The sequence below is a fragment of the Saimiri boliviensis genome, assembly GCF_048565385.1.
Source record: "Saimiri boliviensis isolate mSaiBol1 chromosome 1 unlocalized genomic scaffold, mSaiBol1.pri SUPER_1_unloc_4, whole genome shotgun sequence".
Taxonomy (NCBI): domain Eukaryota; kingdom Metazoa; phylum Chordata; class Mammalia; order Primates; family Cebidae; genus Saimiri; species Saimiri boliviensis.
Window position 1 is genome coordinate 67,955 of NW_027412487.1, and position 27,292 is coordinate 95,246.

The 27,292-nt window shown below is 60.0% G+C and overlaps 1 protein-coding gene and 1 pseudogene across 9 annotated transcripts in view; both read right to left on the reverse strand.

The window, feature by feature from the left end:
• Positions 1–1,561: 1,561 nt before the first annotated feature.
• LOC141583105 (uncharacterized) lies at positions 1,562–2,230 on the reverse strand (annotated as a pseudogene).
• Positions 2,231–6,073: 3,843 nt separating this feature from the next.
• Positions 6,074–27,292, reverse strand: part of LOC141579874 (malonate--CoA ligase ACSF3, mitochondrial) — a 66,857-nt gene continuing 45,638 nt past the window's right edge. For 3 of the 9 annotated variants that reach the window (XM_074392474.1, XM_074392476.1, XM_074392478.1), the window contains 3 exons: positions 19,310–19,444; positions 18,719–18,830; positions 10,350–14,191 (listed from right to left, as the gene is read on the reverse strand). In XM_074392474.1, the coding sequence (XP_074248575.1) occupies positions 14,074–14,191; positions 18,719–18,830; positions 19,310–19,444 (365 nt within the window). In that variant the 3' untranslated portion in view covers positions 10,350–14,073. The other 6 variants (XR_012515859.1, XR_012515858.1, XR_012515857.1 and 3 more) reach the window with 5 other exon arrangements.

Genomic DNA, 27,292 nt, shown 5'->3' on the forward strand with positions numbered 1-27,292 from the left:
GAGGCCCTGGAGGGAGGATGGAGGGGGCTGTCGGGAGGACTTCTTCTTTTGAGCAGGCAGATGGGGAGCAGGTGTTGCTGAGCAGCCCGGGACCCGGCTGGGGAGCCCGTTCCTCTCTGTGGTGGGAACAGCCGGGCACCTCTGCTCTCCTCTCCAGGTTGTGGGGTGGCTGGGTAGGTTCAGGCACCATCTGTCCCGCTGGCCCGCTTGGAAGGAGGCCAGGCTGCCCGGGAGGCTCAGGCCGGGGTTGTCCCTAGCTCTCACTGCTCCAAGATGAGGGAGCGCAGGGAACCCCTCCATCTCCAGACTGGGAGGCCTGTGGGGCTGGGTGTAGCCCATTGGGAACAACCGACCCTCCTTTGTGGTCAGACACCCCAAACTAGGGGTGGAGAAGCCCTCTGAATGCTTTTGGTTTTCAGCCTCACAGGACTAGTGCAGGAGTGAGATAGAAGTGCCCGCCCTCCCCCCAGAAAGAGGCCCGGGGTAGCTGCTGTGTGCCACCCCAGCTCCTCTTCCCTTCCACCCAGCATCCACCTTGCTCAGTCAACTGCCTCCCACCCATGGAGGCCAAGCCCCTCCTCCACGGGATGTGGGGGTCTCTAAGGAAAAGGCTAAGCTGGGCCAGGTCCTGGGCAAGCCCCAAATGTGGGGAGGGGCTGGGAGGCAGCTGGCTTGGCCGCTGTGGGAGGGCTAGAGACCCCACTCCACGTGCTCCTAGATCAGCGGGAAGGCCAGCAGGCAGGAGCCCTGAGTCCAGTCCCAGCTTGGAGCCCTGGGCTGGAGGTTCTTCCCCCCAGCCTCAGTTTCCCCTTGTGTCAAAGGAAGGGGGCAGGGGAGGGCTAGGCACCCTGAGTCTGGAGGTCCAGTCCAGTGGGGGCAGGAGTCCAATTCCAGCTGCAGGACCATCACCCCTGGAAGAGCCCTCCTCTTTTCTGGTGGACTTGGAGACACCAGTCCGAGTACCCTCCCTCTGCACCCAAAGCCTCCAGCTGGAACCCCACTCTGGGCTTCCCCCTCCTGTTTCGAGAGTCTGCAGTCCTGGGCCTTCCAAGGCTCTCCTCCATCACTGCGCCCTCTGCCTCACCCACCTCAATTCTCCTGCTCACCCAGTGCCAGGGAAGTGCCTCATGGGCATGGGGTGGGGGTGGGGCCGGCCGGTCCACAGCCTCGGTTCCCCACCCAATTTCCTCTCCCTAGTTTGAGGAACTGGGGGACAATGAACGGCCCAGGAACCCCCAGGAGCCCCGCAGCCTTGGATGTCCCACAGGCCCTCCCACCTCCCACCCTGGGCTGTTCCTCCTGACATGGCAGGCAGTGGTCCGGGGTGGGCTGAGGAATTCCCACCTTCCTCTCAGATGTGGGCAGGTGCGTTTTCAGCTGTGCGCTCTGGAGTGACTCTGTAATCACACAGTGCAGTAACGGTTCTCCACCCTCGTTGATTATTAAATTGAATCTGTGTGATTTATGTATATAAATACAGATGCACACCCCACCCACTAAGGGGCCAGCATGATTTGGGACGCTGGGGTCAAGCAAGGTGTGCTGACACGAGTTCCAGGGCTCAGGTCAGACGCAGCCCTGTTCCTGGAGAGGCAGTGGGGGCCGGAGGGCAGGGGTTAGCAGGTGTGAGGGCTGCTCCCACCCAGGGTGCAGGGCTATGGAGGGCGGAGAGGAGTTCCTGCAGCACCCAACACCAAAGGAGGCCCTGGCCTGGGGGCTGTGTCAATTCCAGACCTGAGCCAATTTTGCCCGTGGCAGAGGGTCCAGGGGCTCACCCTGCAGGTGGCAGCTGCTCCCTGAGGACCCCCTGGGCAGGTGGCCCCATCTGACAGGCAGGGCCTGAGGCTGGAGGAGGCCGGGGTGTGGAGTCGGACACAGGTAAGGCCTGGCCGGGAGCCAGGTGTTGGCCACGGGCCATGCACTTCCCACGTTCTCCTCTGGCCTAGAGCCCGCCAGGTGCTGGGGTGAGGCTAATACCCAGTCCTGGGGCTGTCAGAGCACAGATCAGCCCATCTAGACAGACGCAGATCCTCAGAGAGCAAGTGGGGGTGGGGAGTGGCTCCCGAAGGGCTGGGCCCAGCACCCACGGCACCTGAGTCCTGGCTGAGTGTCCGTGGCCCCCACTGGATAGGGGCCCTATATAGGGGCTTCTGCCCGAAAGTTTCCTCAGGACAGAAGGTGCGGGGTCCCAAGGTGTGGAAGAGGCCAGGCAGTGTCTGGCTGGGGCCATCCTGGACCCCGCTGTACTTGGGGTGTCCGGGCTCAGGGGTGATGCTGTCCCCGCGTTCAGGCCACTACCTGACCCCATGGCCATGGGGCTCAGTGCAAGGTGCTCAAGGGACCCCCCATCAGGTTTGGGGGTGCTGTTTTTGTTCAGAAGCCACTGACACCCCCCCACAACACACACATGAAAAGAATAGACAAGCCTGTTGAAAAAATCTTGAGCATTCAAAACACACAGACAGACGGATGGGCAATGCTGGCTAGGAAGAGCTGCTGGTGGGAGGGTGGCCCTCCTGAGGACCTGGGGACAGCGGGCCTCTGGAGCCTGATGGTCAGTCCTGGCTGTTGTGCCAACAGGGAGTTGAGCACAGAGGGGTGAGGGGGTGGGCCTGCTGGGGCCTCCCCCTGGGCTGTCCGGGTCCTGTCCTGCCCAGCTGCCCCGACACTGGTCTTGGATCTCACCCCTACAGTGACTGGAGCCAACCAGGCAGGTGCAGCCCCAAGAGCTCGGCAGGTCTCCAGAAACCTGCGGGAGGGGTCAGGGATGGGGGTGGGGTCAGGGCTGGGGGTGGTCAGGGCTACAGGCAGGGTCAGGTCTGGGGGTGGGGTCAGGATGGGGCGGCATCAGGGCTGGGGGGGTCAGGGCTGGAGGGGGGTCGGAGCTGGGGGCGGGGTCAGGGCTGGGACGGTCAGGGCTGGGGGCAGGGTCAGGGCTGGGGGCAGGGTCAGGGCTGGAAGGGGCTCAGAGCTGAGGGCAGGGCCAGTGCTGGGGGGGTCAGGGCTGAAGGGGGCTCAGAGCTGGGGGTGGGGTCAGGGCTGGAGGGGGCTCAGGGCTGAGGGCGGGGTCAGGGCTGGGGGTGGGGTCAGGGGTCAGGCCTAGGGGCGGGGTCAGGGTTGGTGGGGTCTGGGCTGGTGGCTTGGTGGCCTGTCACACCTGCCTTCCCCAGCAGGGGGCAGTGTGGCTCCAGGACAGCAGCGAGGCAGGTGGGGGAGGGGTAGCCAGTTTCTTGGCGGGAGAGTCTTCAGGGCAGAGCTGGGAGGCGATGATGGGCTCTTCCCGGCTGCCGTCCCCATGCTGGACAGGCCTGCCCCCTCCAGGCTGGCCTAGCACTGTCACCCAGTGTGGATGCCTTGGTGTCTTGTTTTTGCAGCCACCACGTGGGCAGGGATCAGGGAGAACGGAGGCCAGGCCTGTGCCAGGGAAGGGCTATCGAGTCTGGCCCAGGCCCACCTCCCTTCCCCTGCCCCAAGCACTGGGGGGGTGCAGCAGCTCACCTGAGGTCTCACCTGGCATTGCCCCGAGGCCACCCCAGTCTCCTTGATGGTCGAAGGTGCAGGGTGGCTGGGCTGGCAGGGGCTCCTGAGGTCGGCCCAGGCCGCAGCAAGGCTGAGGCTGAGGGGGCAGGGCTGACCACAGAGACTGGGACCTGGGCCAGCACCGTCAGGGGAAGGGGGCAGACAGTGGAGGTGGCCACGAGCTTCAGGGCCCCCAGTCAGCATCCTCCAAAGATGGGCTGGGGCAGGGCTCACGACGGAGCGTCCCACACCCCAAGGCCCCTGGGGTCCATGAAGGCTAGGTTGGTGAGCCTGGCTGTCCCCTCGGGCAGTGCTGGAGCTCCCAGCTGCCTTTTAGTCATGGGGGTGGGGGCCGTATTTGGCTGAACCCCAGAAGGGCAGGTGGGACATGGGTGGCCTTGTCCTGGCCCATCCCAGAAAGCTGTGGTCCCAGAGACAGTGGCTGTCCAGCCCCCTAGACCATGTGAACTCGCCACTCCAGGCAAATCCCACCTATGGGCGGGCCCATCTCTACCCAGATCTGGACGGCATCCTCTCCTCCTCTTCGTGGGTGTCTGGGTCCCTCCCTCAGTGCCCCACGCCTCTGTGTCTTTCATCCCCATAACCCAACACTGACAGGAGGGAGGGAGGCAGAAGCAACAGGGAGCTGGAGAGGGGCGGAGGGGCTCTGAGGGGTCAGAAGGTGAAGGACATGGGTTGGGGGGGATGAGGCTGAAGAGGGGAGGAGGGGCTCTGAGGAGTCAGAAGAAGGACATGGGTGGGGGTGGGGGATGGGGCTGGAGAGGGGAGGAGGGGCTCTGAGGGGTCAGAAGAAGGACATGGGTGGGGGTGGGGGATGGGGCTGGAGAGGGGAGGAGGGGCTCTGAGGGGTCAGAAGGAGAAGGACATGGGTGGGGATGGCAGTTAGAGGGGCCTGGCTGCATCTATAGCCCAGAGGCTGCCACCTGGGTGCACTCCAGGTCTCGGCCTGATCCCCAGTGGCCCTGAAGCTGGCCTGTGCGATGGGGTAGAGGCAGCCCCTGACCATCCAGCCTGGCTGCTGTAGCTGGGTGCTGCCCAGGCTGGAGAAGGCTAGAGACTGCTGGCTCCTGACCACCAGCTTACTGTCCCTACCATGCCGCCTCTTGAGTGGTTGGCACCTGTGGAGGCTGGCAGCCTCAGTTCTGATTCCCGGACAGGAGGAAACGGGGAAACAGGGTAAGAGGCCCTTTGAGTTTCTGGCCTCATCATCGGAAGAGGCCAGCATTGCCCTGGGTCATTCCACACCTGGCCCTTTGTGGGGACCAGCTGGGGCTGGGAGAGGATGGTCCCATCTTCAGGAAGCTCCTGGAAGGATGGGCTGCCTGGTGGCAGGTGCTTCTGGGCCAGGGCTGGGTGGCAGGGAGGGCAGAGGCCAGGGGATGTGTGCTGGACACTGAGGGCGCCGGGTCCTCTCTGCCACCTCCCTGATCTTCCCAGCACAGATGTGCTTGGTGCCCCTGCAATCAGAGCAGAGGTAGGGGTTGGTGGTCCGAGTCAGCCCAGGCAGCCCCGCCCTCCCTGCCCCCTCTACTCAGAGGCCGAAGCTTTGTCTTTCAATAAATATCAAGTGGACAGGAGACAAATTTGGGAGCAAAGAATCCCAAGTAGTCTATACATCACAGTAATGACCGTTCAGATTAAATCAGTTGCTGTAATAGAATCAATTCAGCTGAAGCCGCCGGTCTCCGTTTCATCCCTACTCCAGCCACTGGTGGGAGAGGGGCTGATCTGAGGTTCCTGCGATGACCTCTCCAGGCCTGGCCTACAGGCTGGGAAGACAGGCTGGGCCGCCCAGGGCTCCGGAGCCACCAGACATTCCTGCTGTCCTCTTTCTTCTCCAGACAGAGTGGACTTAGACCAGAGGAGGCCCAGAAAGACGCCTGTACCCAGGACGGTTCAAAAACCATCAGACAGATCAGGAGGCTCACCCAGAGCCAGGATTCCAGGCTAAGCAGCTACGCCTGAGGTAGGACTGGAGGCTAGGCTGTGGCCCCAAGTCCCGGAGCAGCTGGGCGGTGTCCAGGGCATTGGCGTCCGGTGGGAGGCCCTGCTGAGCACTCAGGGTGTCCGAGGCTGGGCCCCTGGCTCCCTGCAGAGGCCCTCGCTCTTCCAGCCTCCGATCCTGGCTTGCTCTCTGAATGCTGGGCCAGATGCACACCTGTTCTGGAGCCGGTGCCTCTCTCCTTCTTTTTTTTTCTGAGATGCAGTCTCACTCTGTTGCCCAGGCTGGAGTGCAGTGGTGAGATCTCGGCTCACTGCAGCCTCTGCTCCCTGGACTCTCCCTCAGCCTCCTGAGTAGCTGGGATTAAAGGGACACACCACCATGCCATGCTAATTTTTCTCCAATTTTTAGTAGAGATGGGGTTTTGCCATGTTGGCCAGGCTGGTTTCAAACTCCTGACCTCATGATCTGCCTGCCTGGGCCCCCTAAAGTGCTGGGATTACAGGTATGAGCCACCGTGGCCGGCCAAGTACAGATGTTTCCTAACACACACACTGGGAGAGCTCATCACACAGACACGGACTCAGCAACTAAAAAGTATTATTTATTAAAATGAAGTCCCTTGAGCCAAGAAGTTGGAAAATGTTAGTAAATTTAACTAGTGACTAAGAAACAAAACCTAGTAAACAAAACGAAATGAACTTGAGACTCGACGGGCCCTCCCAAGATGGTGGGAGGGCTCCGAAGGGGCCTGGAGGATGTCACAGCCTGTTGTGGCCTTGGGAGATGCGTGGAGTGAAAAGCTATAAACTTGGTTGAAAAAAAAAAAATCCTGCAGATTTTATAGCATTTTAAAATGTTGGCCTGGCGCGGTGGCTCACGCCTGTAATCCCAACACTTCGGGTGGCCGAGGTGGGCGGATCACAAGGTCAAGAGTTCAAGACCAGCCTGTCCAACATGGTGAAACCCCGTCTTTACTAAAAATACAAAAATAAAATAAAATAAAATAAAAAACTAGCTGGGTGTGGTGTCGCATGCCTGTAGTCCCAAGTACTCGGGAGGCTGAGGCAGGAGAATTGCTGGAGCCCAGGAAACGGAAGTTGCAGTGAGCCGAGATCACGCCACTGCACTACAGCCTGGGCGACAGATCGAGACTCCGTCTGAAAAAAAAAAAGTTAAAGGTTAGCTGGGCACGGCAGTGGCACGTGTGTGTGGTCCCAGCTACTTTACAGGCTGAGACGGGAGGATCACTTGGGCCCAGGAGTTCCAGACCAGCCTGGGTAACTGTAGAAAATAAAAATAAAAAGTTCCTCTTCAAAGTTTTCCTCTTAGTTCATTATAAATAATAGCTTTTTAAGAAGTTAATTTACTCTAGACCCTTTGCTAATACTCCCGAATAGTTGTTAGTCATAACAAAGAAATGTGTATCCAGTGTTCTCAGTTCTTAACCTAGTATTTGCCCTGACCTGCTTGAGATCATAGCTATGTCCCTTCCTTATGTGGAAGCAGTTTTGCCTCTCTAAGCATCCGTCAAGTGACTCCTTCTTTTCCTTTGTTCTCCGCTGCCTTTACCTGCTTAGGAAAGTCTTAGGTTGTTAGCCAAGCGGGTGCAGCCTCAACTGTGAGGTCCAGCTCCAGCCAGTGGAAGCAGCACACAGCAGCAGGCTCCATGTGTTAGATCTAAGTGGCCTGCCTCCTTTGTCCCGTGTACTCTTGTGGCAAACGCGGTTGACTGTACCCTTTCTGCAGAAAGCAAAGCTGCCTTGCTGTGAGAAATTTATATTCGGGTGCTACTTCTTTTGCAGCAATGAAAATTTACATATAACAGCAACAAACCCAGGCTCTGTTGCTACAAATTAAAAAACAAAAATTAGCTGGGGCGTGGTGGTAACATGCTTGTTGTCCCAGCTACTCAGAAGGCTGAGGCAGGAGGCTCACTTGAGCCCAGGAGTTCAAGGCTGCAGTGAGCTATGATTGCACCACTGCACTCCGGCCTGGGTGACAGAGAAAGCCCCTGTCTCCAAAAAAAAAAAAAAAAAAAAAAAAAAAAGTCAGCCCTGGTGGTGCCTGAGACCAGGAAACCAGCGAGGGAGATCCACCTTCTGCAGCAGGAGAGCTCAGGGTCCTGGAGGGCAGGGAGAGGAGGGGATGCCCACAGGAGTTCCTGAAGTCAGCGGTGGCAGGACAGGTGAGAAAATACAAAGAACGCCTGCAGCTGAGATGCCCCACGCATCTTGAGAGGAGAGCACAGACTCCATCGAGTCCCCGGACAGCAGAGGGACGAGGCGACTGTGGGTCAGCAGGTCTGAAAGCCAGGGCGGGATGCATGCAGGCCATCAAAACTGTCTCAGAAGTAGACACCTTGAGTAAACCTCAGCCCTAAGGAAACTGAATCGGCAATCAGACACCCCACTTCCTCCACAAAGAGGCCTCGGGCCCTGTGGTCTTAGACACCAATTTATGCACCCTTCAAAATCCTGAATAAAATGTGGGTCCTGCATCCACACCCCCGGCAGGAAGTGTATTGGAATTTAGCTTTTACAGCGTTGTAAAGTCACGTGGCCCACAGGGCTCTGAGACCCCCGAGCTGAGCCTCTGCTGTCTCCTGCTGGGCCCTTGAGGCTGCTCTGATCTTGCTGTGGCTGTCACCAGATGCTGAGGCCTGGGGCAGCTGCACCTGGAGGGTGGCTCTGAGGCCAGATCTGTTTATGGACACATGTGTCTGTGCGTGTTTATTTGTGTGTGCAGGGGACAGTCCATTCAGCTGGCACGGGGTGTCATCTTTTTTCCAGCTAAGAGGCGGCTGTTTCCCATTGGAGTGGGAGCGCCGGGCATGCGGCCGATGCAGTAAAGACTCCACATGCTGCTGGCGTTGCTGCTGTCTTAATGGGCTTGGCTGTGAGGCTGGGGAGGGCTGGCAGGTGGAAATGAAGGAGATTGATGACTCTGTGACCTGCAGCCATTCTGGGATAACTGAATGGTTGTGAGTGACCAGACTGCCAATGGGGGACGTGTCCTGTGAGCTGATGACAAGGGGCTGCCTCGGTGGGCACTGGCTCATGCTCCAGAGAGGACCAGGGCTGTGGCTAGGGCCACCATAGGTGAAGGATGCCGGATGTGCCCCCACCTGGCACCCTGAGCCTGAGCCTGGGCCACCCAACAGCGTTCCCACGTGGACACACGGGGAGTCCGTCTCACTCCTCTGTGACGCGGCTGCGTGTGGGATGTGCTGGACACATGCTTGCTGATGTGGACTCACACGCCCCTGTGCCCCAGGGAATGAAGCTAGGAAGGAAGGGCGCTCCCTCGCAGACACACAGCAGGGCAGCAGGGGACCATCCGGCCCAGATGGTCAGGGTCTGGCTGGTGGATCCTGGGGCCCTGCACCCACCCTGGGCTCCGGAGGCCCTGGAAGCACAGTGGGTTTTGAAGATGCGCTCGCTGGCCTGTAGGCACCAAGCTCCACCCATCCCAGCCGGGACAGCCCTGGGGAGCCCGCTGGTCAGGGACCCAGGGCAAGACGAGGACCCCCTGCTGAGCCGGCAGCCTGCCCTGGGAGCTGGGCTAGGAACTTTCTGAAACGTGACTTCCACCGGACCCTCTCATGCCCTTGCACAAGCGCCCCTTATTACTGTGTCACGGACGAGGACACAGGCCCTGAGTGGCCGAGGGACCCGTCGGGGGCAGGGCTGGCGCTGGGTGTCCCACTTTAAAGACTTGCCGCAGCTTGGGACCCACGGAGGGAAGGTGAGGGGACGAAGGGCAGAGCTGGGCTCTGGGGCAAGGCCAGTAGCAGCGCCAGGCTCCTGGACACGGCAGATGGCCCCAGGGAACCAGCCCTGCCCTGACTGGCCATGCCGCGGGAGCTCAGGGTCTCCATCCAGTGAGACTGCGGACCAGGTGGCTGCTGGCCAAGGCCACGGGACACCCTCCTTGAGACTCCCAGGGTGAGGCTTGGCTCCTGATGACCGAGTGGCCTCCGCAGGGTGCTCCCTCTGCATCCCACCGCCTCTCCAGATCTGCCTGGCTCAATGCACGTCCATCCTGGGCCCTCCTGGCCTTACCTGGCCGAGCCGTGGCTGTGCCCGCCTGCCTGGACCTCTTTCTCCTGACGGTGCATTCTGCAGACAGCAGCATCAGCACTGTGTGGAAGAGCCGCGGCCCAGCACCCACAGCACGTGCCATGTCTGTAAGCTGCACCCAGTCCAGCCTGGTGGCTCCTTGTGTGAGCCGGAGCTTACAGCCAGTGCCACCAGAGGGGACAACCTGGGGCTTTGACCCCAAGCCCATGATTCCCACCGTCGCCCTCAACTCACCTGCCTCAGCTGCTCGTGTGCAAAGCTGGCTGAGGGCCACCTTCAGCAGGTGCGAGAACCCTGGGAAGGCACCTGCAGGGGTGTCTGGGCCGAGTGGGCACCTTGAGTGTGCAGGCCTGCGTGCTGCGTGTGGGGGAACGGCAGCAGTGCCCTCCCCCCACCCTCAGGCCCGGGACCCGCCCCTTCCCTGCACCTGTGTTCGGCACCTGTGGGTTTCCTGCTCAGCAAGAGGCAGATGGGCCCCACACTGCTACCGTGCGTGTCCATCCCGCGGCAACAGCGTGACCCCAAGCCTTTTCCCGGCTGTGCTGGCAGCTGGCAGGGAACGCCGTGGCCGCTGTGGGTGACAGATCATGGGGTGCAGCTGCAGATGCTCATTCTCCAGTGATCTCGTCCCTCTTGCGGCTGCTCACTGAGGCAGAGGCACGTGGGGCGTGATCGTTCATACCCATTTGGTGAGCTGCTCCTCTGCCATGTCGACGTCTTCCATGTGTCAACACAGGGTCCACTTTACTCTCCCAGGCAGAAGGCTGCACTGACCTGCTCTGCAGCCAGGGAGGAAGGACAGAATTGACGCTCAGGGCCCATGAAGCCAGGCTCTGGGCCTTTGGGGAGTGAGAGTCTGGTCTGGCTCAGGAAGGTTCTGGAAGGGCCACTGAGAGCAGCCACAACAGTGCACAAGCACCTCGAAATAAGAGGAGCCTGAGTGACTCCCACCCTAATCAGAGGCACCGAGTGTGGGAAGCTGGGGTCTGAGTGCAGCTGCCCCCAGCGAGCAGTGACCACTGGCCTGGCAGAGCACGGCCTGAAGATGGCGAGGAGGGAGGGAGAGAGGGAGGGTCCAGTGTGCACACAGGGCCCGTGTGCACGTGTGTATATATGCAGGCCTGTGTGCAACACATACATATGTGTGGTGTATGCAGGTTAGACACAGATACATGTGGGGTATGCAGGTGTGAGATATACATACATGTGGTCCACGCCCACCTGCACAGATCTGTTACTGACTTAGTGGCCAGCAACAAGCTGCTATTCTGTGCAAGAACCTCCTCCCAGCAAATGAGGCCAGAAGCTTTGATGTGAGGGTCCGGGAGCTGTGGCTCCTCCGGGCCGGTGGTGCCCACAGTGCTTGCCTCGACACCCACTGCCATGCTCCCTGCTGTGCCTGGCACTGCTCCCAACCCTGGTGCCACAGAACAGAGTCTGGGTGGGAGAGGGCGTGGGTGTCACAGTCCCCATGAACAGGAGTTGAAGGGAACAAAGCCCCCATTCCTCAGTCAGTGCTAGAAGGGTCCCGAGAGAGCAGCAGCCTCAGTTCAGAGTGGGAAAACTGAGGCGGAGCAGGCTCAGGCCGTGCTAGGCCTGGACACCTGGGAGGACAGTGGCCCCGAGGGCCACTGTTGGGTGGGAACATGGGCCCAGCTTAGCACTCCGGAGCTGCCAGGCCTGGCTGCCCTGCAGGCCCTGGCCCTATCTGTTTAACAAATGGAAGAGGCAGGAGCTGAGCCCATGTCTCCCCTCCAGGGAAGGCGCAGGCTGAGGGAAGGCAAAGGGTGGCAGGGGCTTCACCTGGCCCCTGGTGAGGACAGGCCGAAAGGACAGGATGGCAGCTCCCACAGGCTGCGCGTGGGAAGTTCCTGGCAGCAGCAGGCATGGTGCCACATCTTCGGGAGTCCCGCCACCCCCCGGGCGAAGCTGGACCACCAGCCTCAGAGCAGTTCCTGACAGTAACCCCGTGTCCGGCTGGGGTCAGAGCTGGCTGACTTTTCACAGATTCAAGCCAGTCTCCCAGAAGGTCAAAGGTGCCCAGTATGCAGAGGGGGCTGCCCAGCCAGGAGCAGGGTGTGTGGGGTGGGTGCTGCCAGGCATGGGGGGCTGTGGTATCTCGAGGGGCTCAGTCACGGTGACTTAGCTAACGGGGCTCCACCTGTGTCTCCAGAGGCCAGGTCAGCACCAGAGGCCAAGACGGGGAATAAACGGGCCTTTAATGGGCTGGGGAGGAGAGGGCGAGTTCCCTCCAGGAGGGGCTTGGTCCCGGCTGGCAGAGTGGAGGGGAACTGGGGGCCTGGCTGGGCACTGGTGGGCTGTGCACGGACACTGACCAGCCTGGTACAGGGAAGGCTGGAGAGTCACTCGTGACTTCAGGACACAGCATTCCTCTGTGTGTCCTTGGAGCACCACATTCTAAGGCCAGTCAGCGAGCTCCAGGCTCTCTGCAGTTTGCGGTACTGGCAGCAGAAAGTTTGCCTGGTTGAGAGTGTATGATATACACTGTGGCATCTGTAGTTTGTGGCACTGTAAAAATCTTGCTATGTGAAATCTGACCTTCCGAACAGAAGGCATTTGCTTAGCTACTAGCAAGGCCTGGACCCCGCCATCTGGACTGCGGTCTCTGGGTGCCATTCCCTGGGGTCCAGGCCTCTGGCAGGTGGGCGGGCCCCCTTCCCCTGACTGTTCCGGGGTCGGCCATGGGGATGGCACAAGGCCACATGGAGAGGCAGGAGCTCAGGTGTGGTGGGGCTGTGGTGGGGGTGCACACCCCTCCTGGAAGCAGGGCTGGATGCTGCTCTGTGGGCTCACACGAGCTTGGTGGCAACATGCTGAAGTGAGCAGGGGCCCTAGGCCATGCCTGCCTGTCCCCGAGGCTCATGAGCCTGAGATGGGGCTGGCCCCCTGCACGGCACACTCGTTTATGGCCACACTTTCAGACGTGCATTCTGAGCGCAGAACGTTCTGGGTAAGTTGAGGCTAAACACTGCTGGGCTGTTGTGGGAAATGTGAAAAAGTTCCTTTTTAAAGTTACCTTTCTTGTTAAAGACTAAGTGTGCTAATAACTTTGTTAAGCCCTGTCCTATGTAGCTGTCAGATATGCCGTGCTTATAGGCACGTAATACATTCTGTGTCCTGCTACTTTAACTGAGATATCTGTGCTGGACGTGCTCACAGGCATGTCCCAGCTCTCCACTGCTTTTACCTGTTCAGACAAGTTGTAAGTTGTTAGCCAATGGGGTTTTAGTTTAGATTGTGAGGTCTGGCTCCAGCCAACAGAGATCAGACACAGCAGCAAGGACGACCCTACATGCGTGAGGGATAAATTTTTCTGTTTTCCTTTGTTCTTTGTACTCTTGTGGCAAGATGGCTAGCGAGGGTCCCTTCCTGCAGTCCAGGAGGTAAAAACTGCGTTGTTGAAAAATCCTTCGTCTCAGTGCTGATTTTTCTTTTTGGCACCAAGCATCTATTTCCAACATCTACTTCCAACAGCTGTGAATGCTACTTCCCAGAGGCTGTTCTCCTGAAAATTGTTCAAAAACGTCTGGATTCTCCATGGTCCCCGTGCATCTGAATTGACCCCGCTAAGTACATGCGACGTGGGTGCACCCAACATTCACAACACACCTTCCTGAGGTTTCGGCGATCGTTCAAGCCTGTGGGAAAGGCCGGCGAGCTGCAGAGATGAGATCGGGGGTGATGGGGCAGGTGGAGCTCTGGGTGGAGATGATGATGGGAGGGAGGCTCATGGGCTGAGGAGGGGCTGGTGCGAAGACCTGGACAGTCCCTGCGCTGGGGGGCGAGGTGGGGTCCCGGCAGAGCAGTTCCAGGGCTGTCCATCTGCGCACTTCTGGTGGCACGTGCCGGCGGACACACAGGACTGTGCAGGGTGGCAGGTGTCCCCACAGTGGGAGCTGCTCTCCTCAGATGCCCAAGACCCGCGGGGCAGGGCTGGCTCTGGGAGGTTTGTGAACCCTCAGCTCCTCCCAGGAGGCGCCCCCGGGCGCTGCCCAGACCTCCTAGGTGGGCCGGGAGACACTGGCTCTGGGGAGGCACAGGCATGTGCAGTTGTGTGTCGTGTGCAGGTGCAGGCAGGGCAGACGGCATGGGACAGGGGATTCTTTCCTCCAGTGGATTCTTTATTTCTTTTTGGGGGGACACCTGGGGGACCTTCCTGGGACCTGCCCTGGAGAGCCCAGCAGCCACAGGGCACTGTGGGGTGGGAGGTGCCTGAGCGTATGGGGCTCGCCGCGAAGTCGGTGGTGACCAGGCAGAGCTGACACTGGGGACAGGGACAGTTTCCTTAAACAGCGACAATTGGCCCGAGGCTGGGGGCCTCACTAAGTGATTTCATCCAAAGAGTTGATTCTGTGTGCCGTGATTTGCGGGGTTGAGGTTTGAGGGAGGCCAGGTCTCTGCCCAGACCCCACAGTGCTCGGCATGAAGGGGGTGTCTGCCGATCCCTGCCAGACCTCCGGTCCGAGTGCCCAGCCCCTGGCACCTGGGTTATGAGGGGTAGAAGCGCCTGATGAGCGCCTTCTTGTCAATCTTGCCCATCTGGTTCCGTGGGATCTCCTCCACCAGCACGAGATCCGAGGGCACCGCGTAAGGGGCCAGGACGTCTCTGCAGAGACGAGCACAGCCTGAGGCATGTGGCCCTGACACTGCCCAGTGGCAGGAACTCAGGCGCCCTGGAACCCTGCACCTGGCCAGACACCATGGCCATCCTGAGTCCAGGCATGTGTACTGGGTGACCACAGCTGTCTCCGCCCCAGCAGCCTAGGGATGGTGACTGCAGGAGGTGGCAGCATGCTGCCATCACTGCTATCACAGAAGCCACGGTGAGTGCAGGCCTTGGGCGAGGTCACCCCTAAGGACAGGGCTGCACACAGTGGCCTGCAGGGCAGAGGGCCCCCACACCAGGCCAGGCTTTTCAAGACCCCGCACTGCAGCTGGAACACCCCTTGTAACCCTATGGCCAGTAACGCTTCCAGAGAGACATCTGGAAGGGGTGGGGACGGGTGAGCAGGCTGGGGAGTGGATGGGCAGGGGCAGGGGCATTTGAGATGGGAAAAGGCCACATGGTTCTGCACACACCAGCCCGCATGGCAGGAGGCCTCACAGACCCTGCACAGCACGGACGGCCCCTGAGACTTGACACCTCCACTCAGGGTCCCCTTTCCTCACAGCCAAAACTCGGTGGGTGGGGCCGAGGGCAGTGGGCAGGAATGCAGGGCTGGGATCAGAAGCTGAGGCTGTGTGGTACTTGGGGCTCCTCCCTTCACCGTTAAAGAAGGAAGGAAAGGCCGGGCACGGCGGCTCACGCCTGTCATCCCAGCACTGTGGGAGGCCGAGGTGGATGGATCACCTGAGGTCAGGAGTTCAAGACCAGCCTGGCAACATGGTGAGACCCCGTCTTAACTAAAAATACAAAAATTAGCCAGGCATGGGGGCACATGCCTGTAATCCCAGCTACTTGGGAGGCTGAGGCAGGAGAATCACTTGAACTCAAGAGGCAGAGGTCTCAGTGAGCCGAGATTGCGCCACTGCACTCCAGCCTGGGCGACTAGAAAAAAAAAGGAGGGGAGGAAATAAATGAGATGAACCCCCTGAAGGCAGGTGGTGGTGTGGCTGCTGCCCACCAGGGGTGCCATGAAGGCACTGGCTGCAGCCAAGGCACAGGATGGGCTGGCGCAGGGCGTGCAGGCTGCTCTGAGCCGTGTCAGAAAGCAAATCCCACTGTTGACTGTTCAGGTTACCGTTCCTTGGAAAAGTCCAGAAACCAAGTGTCGTGTTTTCTTGACGCATTTCATGGAGAAAGCATTGTCTGCCGTCCAGAAACGGCCAGAGACTCAGCACGGGCCCCCTGCCTACCTGCCCTGCCAGAACGCCTCTCAGGATGGAGGAGAGTCGGCCCAGCGTAGCCCCTCACTCCCCAGGGGCAGCTGGCTTCGACCTCAGTGCTGCTGTCAACCTTGACCTCCACATTTTTCTTTTTTTCTCTTTTCTTTCTAAGGATCTCACTGTTGCCTGGGCCAGAGTGCAGTGGTGCAGTCACAGCTCACCGAAGCCCTGACCTCCTGGGCTCAAAGAATCCTCCTGCTGCGGCCTCCCAAAGTGCTACAGGCACGTGTCACCATGCCCACCTCCAACTTCCCTACATATTTCACAGTTGTATAAAACTATTAGAGATTATTTACATGGAGGTGTAATTCACACACAGCTGTCCAATGCAGTGTGGTGAGGGATGTACAGTTTTTTTTTTTTTTTTGAGACAGAGTCTTGCTCTCTTGCCAGGCTGGAGTGCAGTGGTGTGATCTCGCTCACTGCAACCTCCGCCTCCTGGGTTCAAGCAATTCTCTTGCCTCAGCCTCCGGAGCAGCTGGGATTACAGGTGCCCGTCACCATGACCGGCTAATTTTTTATTTTTAGTAGAGACGGGGTTTCTCCATGTTGGCCAAGCTGGTCTCGAACTCCTGACCTCAGGTGATCCACCTGCCTCGGCCTTTCACAGTGCTGGGATTACAGGCGGGAACCACAGGCCGGCCTGTGTAGGAATTTCTGAAGTTTTACTGAAGCAACTGCCCCATCGAAGTGGCACCAGGCTGAAAGTTAACACGGCCAGGACCCCAGAGGCCCATGCCTGCCCGAGCCTCCCCAGCCTCTGTGTGTAACCAGTGTCTCGACCTCTAACAGCGGACAGACTCTGGTTGAACGAGACTGGGGGGCAGTAGGAAGGGCAGACACCGCTTCCTGGTCAAAAAAAGAAAGCGCCAGCAGCTCCCTACTGAGCAGGACGTCACCTGGTGGCTTTTTATAGACGCGCTCCTCAGGTTCAGGGATTTTCCTTCTCCTGGTTTGCTAAGAGTTTTTGCTACAAAAGGGTTTTGAGATTTGCAAATGCTTTTTCTGTATCTACTGAAATACAGGTTTTCTTCTTCGTTCTGTAAGTACGGTGAATTACACGAACCGAGTCTTGAATATGAAAGTGACCCTCCATCCCTGCTGCCTGATCATGTGCCATCTGTGTGCGCGTTAATCGGATGCCATCTGCTGATGTTTCCTTAGGGATTCTATGTGTGCCCATTGGGAACCCTGCCCTATTGTTTCCTCATTCGGCTTTGATTTCAGGACAGCGATGGTCCCGTGAGGGGAGTTAGGAAGTGCTCCTCCCTGCTCTGTTTCGTCAGAGACTTACTTTGTTGGGTCTGGTTTTATTTTTTGCCCTAAAGGTTTGATGGAATTGAGCAGTGGAGCCTTTGGGACCATGTATTTGCTTTACGGTACTTTAAATGGAAGACTCCAGGTTCACAGATCTGCGACTCCTTTCAATCTGAAAGGAGACCCAAGATCTGTCCTTTCTTTTATGGCGAATGGAAAAGCATTGCAGTCTCAGCCTGAGCTGGGCACAGCGAACGGGGGTTAGGACTGCAGGCGGGGGCTGCTGTCACCTGAGCACAGCAAGTGGCCTGGACAGTGAAGGCCTGGCTCCGGGGCTCCTGCAGGACTGGCAAGTCCTGGGCTGTGACCGCATGACGGGTGGCCTTCCCAGCCTGGTCCTGCCCCTCACAGGTGGCTTCTCTCCAGCAGGCCCTCAGGTGCCCAGCCCACAGCCTCCTGCCTCAGGGTCTCCTCACACCCACTGTCACTGTCCACACAATGCTGCGTGAGGGGCCTGACTCCAAAGATGCACAGAGCAGGGGCAGACAGCCTGGTGTCCCCAGGCAGGGGGCGGCCCTGAGGACAGCCAAGGGCTGAGGAGCATCAGGATTTCAGTTCCTGCACACTTGGACCCTGAAACTCTCCAGCGCAGCTCTGAGCACAAGACACCTACCTTTTCTTTTCAACAAGGTGTCTGTTTAATGAAACAAGCTGCCAAGGTGGAGCGGGAGTGCTCCAGCTGTGCCCTGCACACCTGGCCTCTGTGCTCCCTGCTGCCTATGCAGCGGGAGTGCTCCAGCTGTGCCGCGCACCCCCGGCCTCTGTGCTTCCTGCTCCCTGTGGAGCAGGAGTGCTCCAACTGTGCTCTGCACACCCGGCCCCTGTGCTCCCTGTTTCCTGTGGAGCAGGAGTGCTCCAACTGTGTGCTGCACACCCGGCCTCTGTGCTCCCTGTTTCCTGTGAAGCGGGAGTGCTCCAGCTGTGCTCTGTACCCCCGGCCTCTGTGCTGTTTCCTGTGGAGTGGGAGTGCTCCAGCTGTGCTCTGCACACCTGGCCTCTGTGCTCCCTGTTTCCTGTGGAGCAGGAGTGCTCCAGCTGTGCCCTGCACCCCCGGCCTTTGTGCTCCCTGCGGAGCGGGAGTGCTCCAGCTGTGCCCTGCACCCCCGGTCTCTGTGCTGCCTGATGAGCAGGGGTTCCTGCTCTTTGTGGAGTCACAGCTGACCAGCCAAAACTCCCCTTAGTGCTCAGGAGAAGGCAAGTCAGGGTGGAGGCAGAGAGGGTGTGAACAGAGAGGGAGCAGAGCAGAGACCAATGTCTGTTCTGAAGGAATCTGCCATAGGTGAGCTCTTCCTCCTGCTCCACCACGTGGGACGTGCTGGCCTCCCTGACACCTTTCACCGTGAGGGACGTCTCCCGAGGCCTCCCCAGCCATGCTTCCTTACAGCCGGAGGAACTGGGAGCCGATTCAACCTCTTTTCTTATAAATTACTGCCTCAGAGAGCTCTTTACGACAGCAGCAGGAGGCAGGCAAATGCCCAGATGGACAGGGTGGACCCACTGAAACCGATCTTCAAGCCAAACACAGCCTGGAGCCTGCAGCCCAGAGCAAGAACTTCTACTCCTGTTTGCCACTCGGGACTGTTTCTTTCTGAATAATGCTTTTTAACCAACCAAATTTCCTTTTCCAATGTCACCTACAGCCTGCCCCTCCCCATTCTGTGCCCCAAAAAAACCCTGGACCCAGCCACACCCAACTCTGTGTGGCCAATCACCCTCACATCCTCTCTCTCTGCTGAGAACTCGGTAAAATTCATCGCTCAGGAAGATTCTTATCCACCCTCCTCACCCATCAAACTGTCAGTGTAACCTCATACTTCTTGGACCCAGGACAAGAGCTTGGAACCGTTGAATGAGGCAAGAGCTAGGGCAGCCCTCACCCCCGGACCACCGAGACCCCACGGATGCCCCTGCCCGCCCCGCCCAGCCCTACCTGGCCCACTCTTTGAGCTCCCTGTGGGACAGTGAGTGTCCTTCTCCAACAGTCACCACAGCAATGACCCGCTGGCCCCATGTCATATCCGGAACTCCAATAACAGCCACATCTGCAGATAGAGGAACAGTATGGGGACATGGGAACGCCTCCATGGCACTCACAGGCTGAAGTGTACCTGGATGCACAGGGAGTGCTCAGTCTGGCTGCAGCCCTGAAGCCCGTCCTGGTGCTGGCTGGCCCTGCGGGGAGGGGAGTGCGGCGGGCTCCCCGTGGTGGATCTGGTGCTGGGCATGCGCAGGGCAGCCTTCCCACCCCTGGCTCTCCGCACGCTCCCTACTGCCCTCCCGCAGGGGCGCCATGCAGAGGCGAGCTGCGCCCGACCAGGCCTGGGAGCCCCGGTGGTATGTGGGCGGCTGCTCCAACACTGAGCAGGCTGTGCCCCAGCAGCCCTGTGTGCCCCGGCCAGGGCAGGGAGCAGAAGCGAGCATCACAGGGACCCCTGCCTCATCCGCGATCCTCAAACGCAGACGTGGAAAGGCAGCACCTCTGGTCTAGCCCAGCCTCCCCGGTGCAAATCTGGCCACGCACCTGTGATGCTGGGGTGAGCCAGCAGGTGGCGCTCCACTTCCAGGGCGCTGACCTTGTAGCCTCCGGTCTTGATGATGTCCACTGAGGTCCGGCCTCGGATCCAGTACTGGCCGTCCTTAAACACCACGGTGTCCCCTGAGGAAAGGGGGCTCTGGTTACCCCCCATGGCAACCGCAACACAGAAGCAGCCATGCTAGGTAAGCCCACATTCCTGAAGGTCACGATGTGCATCCCAAGGTGGGACTGTGCCCACGGCATGGGGTCTGCCCTTCCCCACCCTCGGCCGTGTGTACCCCCTCCAGGGGCAGGTCAGCAGTGGGCCCAGAGCCTGCCTGAGCCAGGAGGTGGCAGTAGCACTGCTGGGCTGTGGGCTGCAGACACCCTGCATTAGTAAGTATGCTCAGCCCGTTTCCATCACAGCTGTCGGTAACCACCGGTCACGGGTGGGATGTGTGGCCTTTTCGAAGCACCAAGCACAGGATCTGATGCTTTGACTCTTGCTCAGGATGGGCATCAGGGTGTGCGGGGTGAGCCTCGCTCAGGACGGGCATCAGGGTGTGTCTGGTGACCCTCGCTGAGGACGGGCGCCAGGGTGTGGCGGAGTGAGCCTCGCTCAGGACGGGCATTAGGGTGTGTGGGGTGACCCTTGCACAGGACGGGCATCAGGGTGTGCTGGGTGACCCTCGCTCAGGACGGGCGCCAGGGTGTGCTGGGCCTCCTGGCTGTGCTGCCGCTGCTGCTGTAAGGCCCCAGATGGCCTCTCTCAACAGCAGCACACAGGGGCCACCCCTCGTGCAAGCAGGTTCTGGGGGAGGGGCTGAGGCCCACCAGGGCCTCTTGCTGTTTCTCTCAGGCCCACAAAAGAATCCAGGTCAAATATTCAGTAAAACAGGTAAACCAGACACCTCCCAACACCCCACCCTGCTGATGTCCAGCAGTGACTGCCCAGCTCCTTTCGATGGGAGGCCCACACCGAGGCCCACAGAGAGGGGCTGGTGCCAAGGAGGACAGGCCTTTCCTGGTGCCTGGCACCTCTGCTGGTGCCCACCTCCTGCCTGCTGCACCTGACCACGCTGCTCCTAGAACAGTGGCTGGGCTGCCCCACACTTTCTTCCTCAGGCAAAGCCATGGCCTCTGCTCGTCCAGGGGGAAGCTCCTGGAGCCTCCTGCTGGGAACTGACCTTCCCTGCTGCTTGCTTTCTCAAGTAGCTCAACACAGACGGCACAAGCCACCAAGGGTGGGGAGCCGGGACAGTGGCTGCAGCCTCGGAGCCCGCACTCCCGGCCCAAAGTTGTCTCACGGCGCATAGGCACAAGGTGCGTGTGCCTGTGAGTGTGCATGTGCAGGCCTGGGAGGGCACGGGACACATGACTGTGAGCGTGCGCAGGCACACGTGTGTGCCTGAGGCCGTGGGAGCACACGGTGCGTGTGAGAGAGCGGCGCTGAGGCCTCACCCGTCTGCTCGCACACACCCTGCAATCCACACGGGTTGTTAGCTGCAATAAATCATAAATACTTCATTATACATCATGCTGTTAGACGCAGAAAGGCCTCATCCATCACCTTGCCACTCCTCGAGACCCACGGTGCGCTCCTGAATCTATTAGGCAAGACGGATAGGTGTGCCCCGGTGGGCTTCGGGCTCATTTATGGAGTGGAGCGCTGGGCGTTCAGGCAGGACCCTCCCCAGCTCTGGAACTCTGTGCTGACAGGAAGCAGAAGAAGTGAAAGGCTCCCCACCAGGAGGTGAGCACGCTGTGGCCCTGGGGTAGCCTGGCTGGCTGGCTGGCTGACTGGAAAGGGGCATGCAGGGAGGGCTGTGAGCAGGCGTGGACAAAGCTTGTCCCAAGTCCTGTGGGACCCACTGTGGTTTGTGCTCCCGCTGTGCAGCCTGGCTCCATGTGTCCCCTCTGGACCAGAGAGCCACTGGTCTTCCAACAGCATCTCTTTAATTGCATGGAGCCACCCCATCCAGGCTGCTCCTGCTCACAGCTGCTGACACCTGGGACGCTGCCGGGTGCGCAGGGCTCCCCATGCAGCTTCTGACACAGGTCCCCACTGGCCTGCACCACCCAGAGACCCTGTGCAGCATGGAGCCGCTGGCCTGCTCTGGACCTGCCAGAGGCCACACTGCCTGCACCCAAGGCTGCCAAGCGCCTGGCACGCTCTCAGGCTGCTCTAAGTGTAACTCTCCAGGTGCCCAGTGTCATCACAGCATGACAGTGGGTGCGTGTCCTCAGGACAAAGAATCCCAGGTCTGCAGGCTGTGCTGAAGGGGTTACCCCCGGGCTGTACCTACACCCTACACTGGGCAAGTGGGCAACAGAGGCTCCCAGTAGGGCTGGGCCATTGGACACAGCTGGAATCTCTCTGCTCTCCAGCGTCCCCTCCCCACGCTGCCTGAGCCAAGGGCGTGGCCCTGGTTCTGAGGTGCAGGACACAGGCTGTGGGGAGTGGGCTGCAGTGTTGGAACAGTGGGGGGAGGAAGAGGTGCTGAGGCAGTAGGGAGAAGCTGACTGGGGGATGGGGGAGGAAGAGGCACTGACGGGGGCGGGAGGCGGGCAGGAAAGCCCTGACCCAGCAGCGGCCCAGACGGACCTCCAGGGAGAGCGGCTGAGGAAAGCGACCATTCCTAAAAGGCTCCATCACCTGACTGCAGTTATGAACCTTCCCTACCTGCCAAGTCACAGGAAGATCGGGGTGTGGGGTAGCAGTGGGAGGGCTGTGAGGCCATGATGGCCGCTTGAGGCAGCCACGGGGTGAGCTATGGCGGGTCTGCACAGGAGTGGGTTGGTAGAGAGCTAAGCTCACACAGGCACACACCTCGCGTGTAGAGCTGAGGAAGCTGTCCATGCCCCATGACAGCCCAGTGCCGTGTCCTGGTTCCAAAGCTGCACCAGTTACACATGGGGCGGTGGCTGCACCACGGTCACGCACGGGGCCGAGGCCGTGGGACAGTCACGCACACGGGGCCGAGGCCGTGGGACAGTTGTGCACACAGGGCCGAGGCCGTGGGACAGTCACACGCATGGGGCTGAAACTGGGAGAAACTAGGGGGACGGCACGAGGAGCTCTTGTGTGCTATTTCTAACTTCCTGTGAATCTATCTTTTTTAAATAAGTTTTTTGCTTTTTGGTTTATGGAGCAATTTTCTTCCCAATCTCCAGGAGCACCAGCCCTTTAAGTGAGCCCATCAAGAGATAAGTCACACCAACGTCAGCTTTGGATTATGATTGTGCAACAACTTTTTAAAGAACAAGTTCACATAAACTAAGTTTGTGAATACAAGGAATGAGTGCTGCAAACACAGGAAAGGCCCATCAATGGCTAATTACACACAACCGGACCTCTCTGCACACTGCAAGGCCCCTACGTCTCTGCAGGTGTCTGTGTGTCTCTCTGCAGGCACGGATGTCTGTGGGTGTATCTCAGGTCTCTGCAGGTGTGGGTATCTCTACAAGTGTGGGTATGTCTGCAGGTGGGTGTCTCTGTAGGCGTGGCTGTGTCTCTAAGTGTGGCTGTATCTCTGCAAGTGTGGGTATCTCTACAAGTGTGGGTATGCCTGCAGGCGTGGCTGTGTCTGCAGGTGTGGCTGTGTATCCAGGGGGGTGGGAGGCAGGGTGCTGAGATCTTTCAAGAGTGGCGACATTGTCTGTCCATCCTCTCTGGCTGAGCTGTTTCTGGCACAGTCAGGCCCAGCGACCCTGCTGTAGGCCTTGTCCAGCGGTCTCTCCCCTGCCTGGGCATGGCTGCCTCTGCTCTGAGATGCTTCTCTAGGAACCAGTGCTCAGGAAGGACTGGTGGGTGCAAGGAGTCATTCATTCCCTGGGCCCCAGGCTTCAGATCCCCAGGAGTTATCCATTCCGTGGGTCCCAGGCTTCAGATCCCCAGGAGTCATCTGTTCCCTGGGTCCCGCTTCTCAGTGACAGCCCTGCCTGGCCTCCAACCCTAGGGTCACCACAGGTCCCAGCTTGCCCACTGTGCTACACGCAGGGTTTCCACTGAGCCATGTGAAGGGCAGAACCCTAGGGGTCAGCACACAGCATGGCACAATTCTCAGGCCCCCAGGCCTCTGTGCTGGAGAAGGTGCAGCCACACCTGTGGGGAAAGGCTGTGCCTGAGACTCAGGGCACAGACCTGTCTCTGTGACAGACACCTGTCTCAGGGAGGATTATTGAAGGGAGCTTTTGTGCCCAAGAGTGTGTGTGTGTGTGGTGTGTGGGTCATCAGTGCCTGGGTGTGTGGCGCCTCAGTGCCTGGGTGTGTGATGTGCAGGCCCTCAGTGCCCGGGTCGTGCGGGGTCATCAGTGCCCGGGTGTGTGTGCTGTGCGGGCCCTCAGTGCCCGGGTGTGTGTGCTGTGCGGGCCCTCAGTGCCCGGGTGTGTGCGTGGCGTGTGGGGCCCTCAGTGCACGGGTGTGTGTGCTGTGCGGGCCCTCGGTGCACGTGTGTGTGTGTGGTGTGTGGGGCCCTCAGTGCCCGGGTGTGTGTGTGGCGTGCGGGGCCTCAGTGCCCGGGTGTGTGTGTGCTGTGTGGGCCCTCAGTGCCCGGGTGTGTGCGTGGCGTGTGGGGCCCTCAGTGCACGGGTGTGTGTGCTGTGCGGGCCCTCGGTGCTCGTGTGTGTGTGTGGTGTGTGGGGCCCTCAGTGCCCGGGTGTGTGTGTGGCGTGCGGGGCCTCAGTGCCCGGGTGTGTGTGTGCTGTGTGGGCCCTCAGTGCCCGGGTGTGTGTGTGGCGTGCGGGCCCTCAGTGCCCGGGTGTGTGTGTGCTGTGCAGGCCCTCAGTGCCCGGGTGTGTGCGTGGCGTGTGGGGCCCTCAGTGCACGGGTGTGTGTGTGGCGTGAGGGGCCTCAGTGCCCGGGTGTGTGTGCTGTGTGGGCCCTTAGTGCCTGGGTGTGTGCGTGGCGTGCGGGGTCATCAGTGCCCGGGTGTGTGCGTGGCATGCGGGGCCTCAGTGTCCAGTTGTGTGTGGTGTGCGGGCCCTCAGTGCCCGGGTGTGTGTGTGGCATGCGGGGCCTCAGTGCCCGGGTGTGTGTGGCGTGCGGGGCCTCAGTGCCCGGGTGTGTGTGCTGTGCGGGCCCTCGGTGCCCGGGTGTGTGTGCTGTGCGGGCCCTCAGTGCCCGGGTGTGTGTGCTGTGTGGGCCCTCGGTGCCCGGGTGTGTGTGCTGTGCGGGCCCTCAGTGCCCGGGTGTGTGCTGTGCGGGCCCTCGGTGCCCGGGTGTGTGTGCGGGGCCTCAGTGCCCGGGTGTGTGTGGTGTGCGGGCCCTCTGTGCCTGGGTCTGCGGGCCCTCAGTGCCCAGGCGTGTGCATGGCATGCGGGGCTCTCAGTGGATGGTGGCAGCCGTGCCTCTTTCCCACCCTGGGTATCAGAGGGTGGTTCGGCTCTCAGCCTGACAAGAACCAGAGGTCCAGCCCCGCCCTCCAGAGTCAATCTCTATCGTCACTGCTGCCTGCAGCTCCTTCTGGGTGTAGGGAGAGACTTCTCACTGCCCACAGAAAAAAGACCAAGTCCACGTGAGTCTCCCAGGCCTGGCTGCCTTTGCCTGGACATTCCTGGCATCCTCCTTGAAAAGGCCCCTCTAGGCCGGGGCCCTTCAGGGTCCCTCCTGCTGTGCACACGGCCCCTCTGCCCCAGTGCCTCCCGTCTACCTCCCCTGGCCGCTGCCCGGTCTGCAAGGCCTGGCCGCCTCCACCCACAGGGGCCTCCCCGCGGCTTCCCTCCCAGCCCTGAGCTTGGCCTTTGGAACATGTCAGGCTTTGTTCTAGCTTCTCAGTGCAGAGCAGCCTCAGCCCTGCCCATTCCCACACTGCAGCACCTGTCTCACTCACCTTGCTGTGCCCCTGCCAAGGGAAAGAGTGGCTGGTTTTGTTCTTCCAGGCTTGGACTCTGCTATCGAGGGTTCAGGGGCATCGGAGCCAGGGTTTTAATAAAGTCCTGGCCGAGCAAGGGCAGGCTGGATACCATGGGAGGAGGCCCTGCGGCAGTGAGGGTGACCCACAAGGTTCACAGGCTCCAGGGCGACTGGCCATCCAGAGCCAGAGCGCAGAGGACACACTTGGTCACTGTGAAATGCAGGTCAAACAAGTTCAATTACCTTTACTTTTTTCTTTTTAGACAGGGTTTCACCATGTTGGTCAGGCTGGTCTTGAACTCCTGACTTTAGGTAATCTGCCTGCCTCGGCCTCCCAAAGTGCTGGGATTACAGGTGTGAGCCACAGCGCCCGGCCGATACCTTTACTTTTTATAACAACATAGTTATCAAAATGCATTGATTCTGGAATGAGAGTCGGCTGCCAATGGGCTGTCTCCTCGACCTGACTCTCGCATTAAAGGAGTTTTGTTCTGACAGAATGTAGCGGTCCATACACTGCTTTCCCTGGACTGATAAGCTGCTTTTGGATTTAACACTATTTCACATCTCTGCCTTCCACTGCAATTGAAAATAAATCTCCCAGTACTCAGATTCTCTCCCCGGAAGCCTGGGTGGAGTGCAGTGCTGAGGCCCCTGGTCCCCCGGAGAGAGACCTTGTCTGGGGACCTGGGAGGAAGCGCTCTTGGCCGGGGCGTCCTGACCTGCACGAGAGGTGACAACACTGGTGCTGTGCAGAGCCGGTTCCTGAGCCTGGGTGTGGAGTGACACAAGCCCCCCAGAGCTCTGTCCAGGAAACACGGTGTGGAGAGGCCCAGACCCAGCCTGTTGGACTTCTGCTCCCAAATGCACTGACGCCAGCGACAAAATGCGTTTGAAGCTTGGCTCCTGGTCGGGGAGGAAGTGCCGAGGGAAGCCCGAGGCCCCCGCCTGAGCTCCTGCCCCTGAGAGCTCTGCTCTCTGCCTCAGAGGCCCCTGCCCACGAGCCTGGAACAGGTGCCCCCACATGGGTACAGAGGGGCAGCTGGAAACCAACTTACGCGAAAGGCTCCGCCAGCTGCCCCTGGGCACGGGAGGTGGCTACAAGGAGGACAGACTGATGCTTGGAGGGGCAGCGGTGCAGGCAGCCCCTATCGAGGCAGGCACTGGCCATCGCCCAGCAGGAGGGAAGGTGCTGGAAGCTCTGGTGCCCATGGACACTGGAGGCTCCAGTCATCCAGGTCTCCCCTGTGGGCCTGGGGTGGAAGAGGGCTCTTGAAGGCAGAGGGAGTCCCAGCGATGGCCTAGACCCAGCTCTCTGACCTGGGTGCAATCCCCACCCGGAGGCTCCCCGGCCTGGGCCCAGTCCCCACCCGGAGGCTCCCCGGCCTGGGCCCAGTCCCCCCCGGAGGCTCCCCGGCCTGGGCCCAGTCCCCACCCGGAGGCTCCCTGGGCTGGGCTCAGTCCCCACCCGGAGGCTCCCTGGGCTGGGCTCAGGGCTCTGGGGACAGAAGAGACACCTTATGTTAAAAAGAAGGGGTCACCAAGTACCAGCATTCAACATGGCTGTGGCACCAGCAACTCTGGAGGCCAGAAAATGATACAGAAGTGACTTGTAACCCAGAACCCCATACCCAGCCAAACCCGCAACGCAGGTTAAGGGCGGAACAAGGACACAGAGACACGCAAGTCTCCAATACTGACCCTACGCTCTCCACCTCAGGAAGCCCCCGAGGAAAGCAGTCCCCAGAGCTAGGGGGTGGAGGGAGGACACCGCGGGCAGGGGCAGAAGCCCTGACCCAGCAGGAGGGAAGAAGTGGCTGTGAAGGGGAAGGAGACCGGTGGCGAGACCAGCCCAGCCCATGAGGAACTGGTACCTAGACCAAGAAAATCGAGACTTTCCTGACTCTGGAAAACAAAAAAACAGCAGTGTCTCCTGGGCTCAGTTCTCAGTGGGGACGCCAGGTCCCAATGGTGCGGACCCTGCACACGACTGAGCCGGGCCGAGTCTGAGGAGGGGCCTCCTGTGGGAGTCTGGAGGTGGTGGTGCTTCGGTCCCGGGGCCTGGAGACCACACAGAAGCCGCGGCCGGGGGGTCCTCAGGATGCAGAGACAGCACAGAAGCCGCGGCCGGCGGG